At 39.5% G+C, this 3,784-nt stretch overlaps 1 protein-coding gene across 1 annotated transcript in view; it reads right to left on the reverse strand.

The window, feature by feature from the left end:
* Positions 1 to 251: 251 nt before the first annotated feature.
* RSAD2 (radical S-adenosyl methionine domain containing 2) overlaps positions 252 to 3,784 on the reverse strand; it is a 7,679-nt gene continuing 4,146 nt past the window's right edge. The window contains exon 6 of the mRNA XM_026037064.1: positions 252 to 495. Coding sequence (XP_025892849.1) covers positions 252 to 495 — 244 coding nt within the window. The remainder of the gene's footprint in view (positions 496 to 3,784) is intronic.

Consider the following 3,784-nt stretch of genomic DNA (forward strand, 5'->3'; position numbering starts at 1 on the left):
CGCCGCGCGCATCCCCGGGGCTCCCGCGGGCGCTGCCCGTGCGCGGGAGCTCCCATCGCATCCAGGTGCTCCCGGCTGCGCGGGGCGAGGCGCTCGAGCCTGTTCCGCCCCGCGGCTCGGCGGCTCCTCCAGCCACGCGCACCGGCGCGAGGGCCAGGCTTGCTTGCAAGGAAAGGGAAGCCCAGGGAAACCACGGCRGCTTGTACAGCTGTGCTGCAGGATGCAAGAACAGCTGCCTCCCTCTCGCTGCTTTACCCATCCAGCAGCAACCAGCCTCCTTTTCCAAGGCATAACAGAGCAGAGCGCACTGGGGAGAGCAATGAGCGCTGTCTCCTTGGTTTGCTCAAATGCAGCGTCCACCCCCCGCCAGAGCTGGAGCGAGAGCCACCCAGCACAGCCACCCGCGCCAGACACAAGCGGTGGCCTCGGTGGAAAGGTCCCCAGCCCCACCGAGCTTCTGCTGCCCTGCACTGACGCAGGGTGAGAAATGTCCACCTGCGTGGAAGTAGCGTAGAGGAAAAYGAATAAATAAACACACACTAAGCATACCCCCTCCCCAAGCCATTACTGTGAAAGCCTTCGTTTCCGTGCAAGTTTATTCTGCACCCCAAACATGAGTCTGGAGAGAAGCCACCTCTTCCAACTCCATCCCTAAACTGACTAGCTTTGGCTATTTACCCTAGCAGGAGGTAATGGTTTTGTCCTCACCATTTATGGATGGTTTTATCTTTTGTGTATTTTAACAGTTTTCTCCCAGCACAAGCCAAGCCACTCAAGAAGGTCGTAAATGCTCTTGAGCCCCARGAGAATCAGCACCTTTTGGCCTGCATGAGGTTGTCAGCTCCACCAAGCAGCCCCTGTGCTCCCTAAGGGCTCCATCCAGGACTACGACTGCATGGTGAATGCAGATCTTCCTACTATTGGTATGAACTTTATTAAAAAAAAAAATAAATAAAAAAAGGAAAAAAAAAAAACTAGAGACAAATCTAATAAAATAGAAACATTTATTGCAATGCTCAACATACAAATGTATCAAGTAGTATGAAATCTGTGATAGTAACATTTAAAAGTTCACTGTTTATGATATTCAAATACATTAGGTATCATTCAGTCTGAAAAAAAATCTGAATTATGACAGTTTTATTCCTTATTCAAGATACACTCTTAATGATTTAACTTTATTAATTCACTCTCTCAAATTCTCATTCTCTACAATTTCACAAATATGAACAGCTGTATAATACTCGTAAATGACAGTTTAAGTTACTGCCTGACCCAGGACTTTTATCAAGTATATAGCTGAAGAACTATGAGATTATACATGAAAACACCATTAAGTGTATCTATGTTTATAGGACATTAGTTAGTGATTCTTCACAGTCATAAAGTGCAGGTAATCCCTCATCCTGGGAGTAGCCCTATTGAATTTAATATTATGCTTCTAGTCCCATGTGAAAATTAGACACAGCTGCAAAACGAAAGCCTAAAGCCTTTTTTTTTTCAAGTAAAATCTGTGCTCATAGGCTACCAAAAAATAAAATCTTTCTAGGTTAACCAAGCCATGCTGAAAATCAAGCCAAAGTTTTCATGTGCAACAATACAACTGGTAATTTCCAATTACAACTTGTAATTAATTCAGAATATAAATATATATATATATATATCACAGAATAGACACTTTTCCTAAATTAGGCACAGTAATAGAGGGCCATGTAAAATTGTTTGAAACTAACACAGAAAAAAATAAGAGCTCAACCCTATTCATTGTCTGCTCTTCAAACAATATTACGTTTTCCACCTCCCTGTAATTCACCTTGTAGCTTCAACCTCAGGCATGGAGGATGTCGTGCATCAAAAAAGCAACCATTTGCAGAGAGAAATGCCACAACACAGAAGGGCAGCACTTCGGGAGCTGACTTGGAGCTTGTGTCCCCCATGTCTGTGTGCTGTGGCACAGCTGGCATCGACAGAAGCAGCAGCAAGCTGGTAGATTTAGTGCTACAACAATGCACTGATCTTTGCTCATGCTGGGACTGAGCCAGCAGCAAGGCAAAGTGCCTCTTTTTTCACTACTGTGCAGTGGATATGCTGAGGAAGATGTTCGATTCAGCCATAGGAGCAAACAGCAAGTCAAACACTGCAATTATCTAGACTTGTTTTGCCCAGAGTTGCTCCTTGGTCAGAACTCCTGCTGCAGTCAGTAAAATCACTGCCATGAGACTCTGCAGTTAATGCATGTGGGCCACTTTCTAATGGCCCTTAATACTAATATAAGAAAAAAAAATACTGAAGTGCACGTATATGCTGAAAAAATACTGAAATGCAAGAAACTACAGGATTGAGGAATTCTAAAATACGAGTTAGAACAGTAAAAATGGAAGCAGAACTCTGAAATGTTTAGAAAAATTAACTAATACTATCAAAAAACAAAGTGCAATTTTCTTTGCATGGTGTATTTAGTGCATGCTGGGTCCCAGCTGCTGCAATATTTAAACATGTGAGAAAATCTAGGCATGCTAACTCATTTCTGTTTTGTGCAGTGCTTATTCCTGTTGCCTTCACACAGAGCTAGACTGAAGGAAGGGGGTTATTAAATTTGAAGAAATGTAATCTCAAAGGGATAAAAAATTACCAGGGGAAGAAAAAGAAAAAATAAAAGAAAAAGAAAAAAAAAAAAAAAAAAAANAAAAAAAAAAAAAAAAAAAAAAAAAAGAAGAAGACAGCATATCAAAATATTGCCTTGGTGGTTTTTTTACCTTTTCTCTCTTTTAGGTGGATGAAATTAGCTCTTGAAATCAAAGGCAGCTACCACAAAGCCTAATTAGTTTCACTTAGGCCTGCATGTTGGCAAATAGTAAGTAAGAGTGATTACTGAGCTATGCAACCTTTAAAACAAGGTTATATGAGATATGAACTTTGTGCAATAAAAAGCATGGGAATGACACAGACTTAGCAATCAAGAGAAGGTAGTGGTGAGTGTGTTCTGTATTCTTCATTCATCCTACATGGAATCTTAAACAAAATTGTATATATGAGGAGAGAAAAAGAAACAAACAAATAAGTGTTGTAAAAAAAGGAAATAGAGGAAGTCATTAATAAAAGCAAACATTGTTTTCACTGTAAATATTTGTTAATATAAAGGTMATTTTCGGTGTGAAATATAAAGTTGCTCACCATTGAATAAAATGCATTTCTTAGGTTTCAAGGTGCAACAATGTGACCAAATTACTGTTTTTACGAGAAACTTACATCCCTCAATATTTGAGTATATGCAGGAGAGGGATAGGAACAACAAACACTTCTACAAAAAAGAGCGGAGGAGTTAAAATTGCCATTTTTAATCCTGATTTCCTTTTTGATGTATTCTTTATTTGAGATAATGATAACTAGATTCTGACCCTCTATCATCCCTGAAAAAGTTAGGGCTGCTTTCAAAGTTGGCCCTCTTGTGACCTAGTAAGGAATTGCAATATACCTTTCCATATGAACTATACAGAAAATGTTTCCTGATAAGAATTTCCACTTACTTATCAATCATTACAGCTGTTTACATTGAGTTATAGATTAGGATTTTTTTGTTTTGTTTTCCGGAATTCAAACTTACCTATTATCTTAAAATTATTTCCTGTGAGGCATTATCTTAACAGTTTGCCCTTATAGTCCTTCATAAAATAAACCAGTAACTARATTTCAGGGGTCTATTTATATGAGAATTCTATTGGTCCTTGGTAATGTTCAACCAAACAATAGATAAGAACATAACCTATATTCAAAAAAAAAAAAA

This window comes from Nothoprocta perdicaria, unplaced genomic scaffold (assembly GCF_003342845.1).
Source record: "Nothoprocta perdicaria isolate Ctin4 unplaced genomic scaffold, notPer1 scaffold_19, whole genome shotgun sequence".
NCBI lineage: Eukaryota > Metazoa > Chordata > Aves > Tinamiformes > Tinamidae > Nothoprocta > Nothoprocta perdicaria.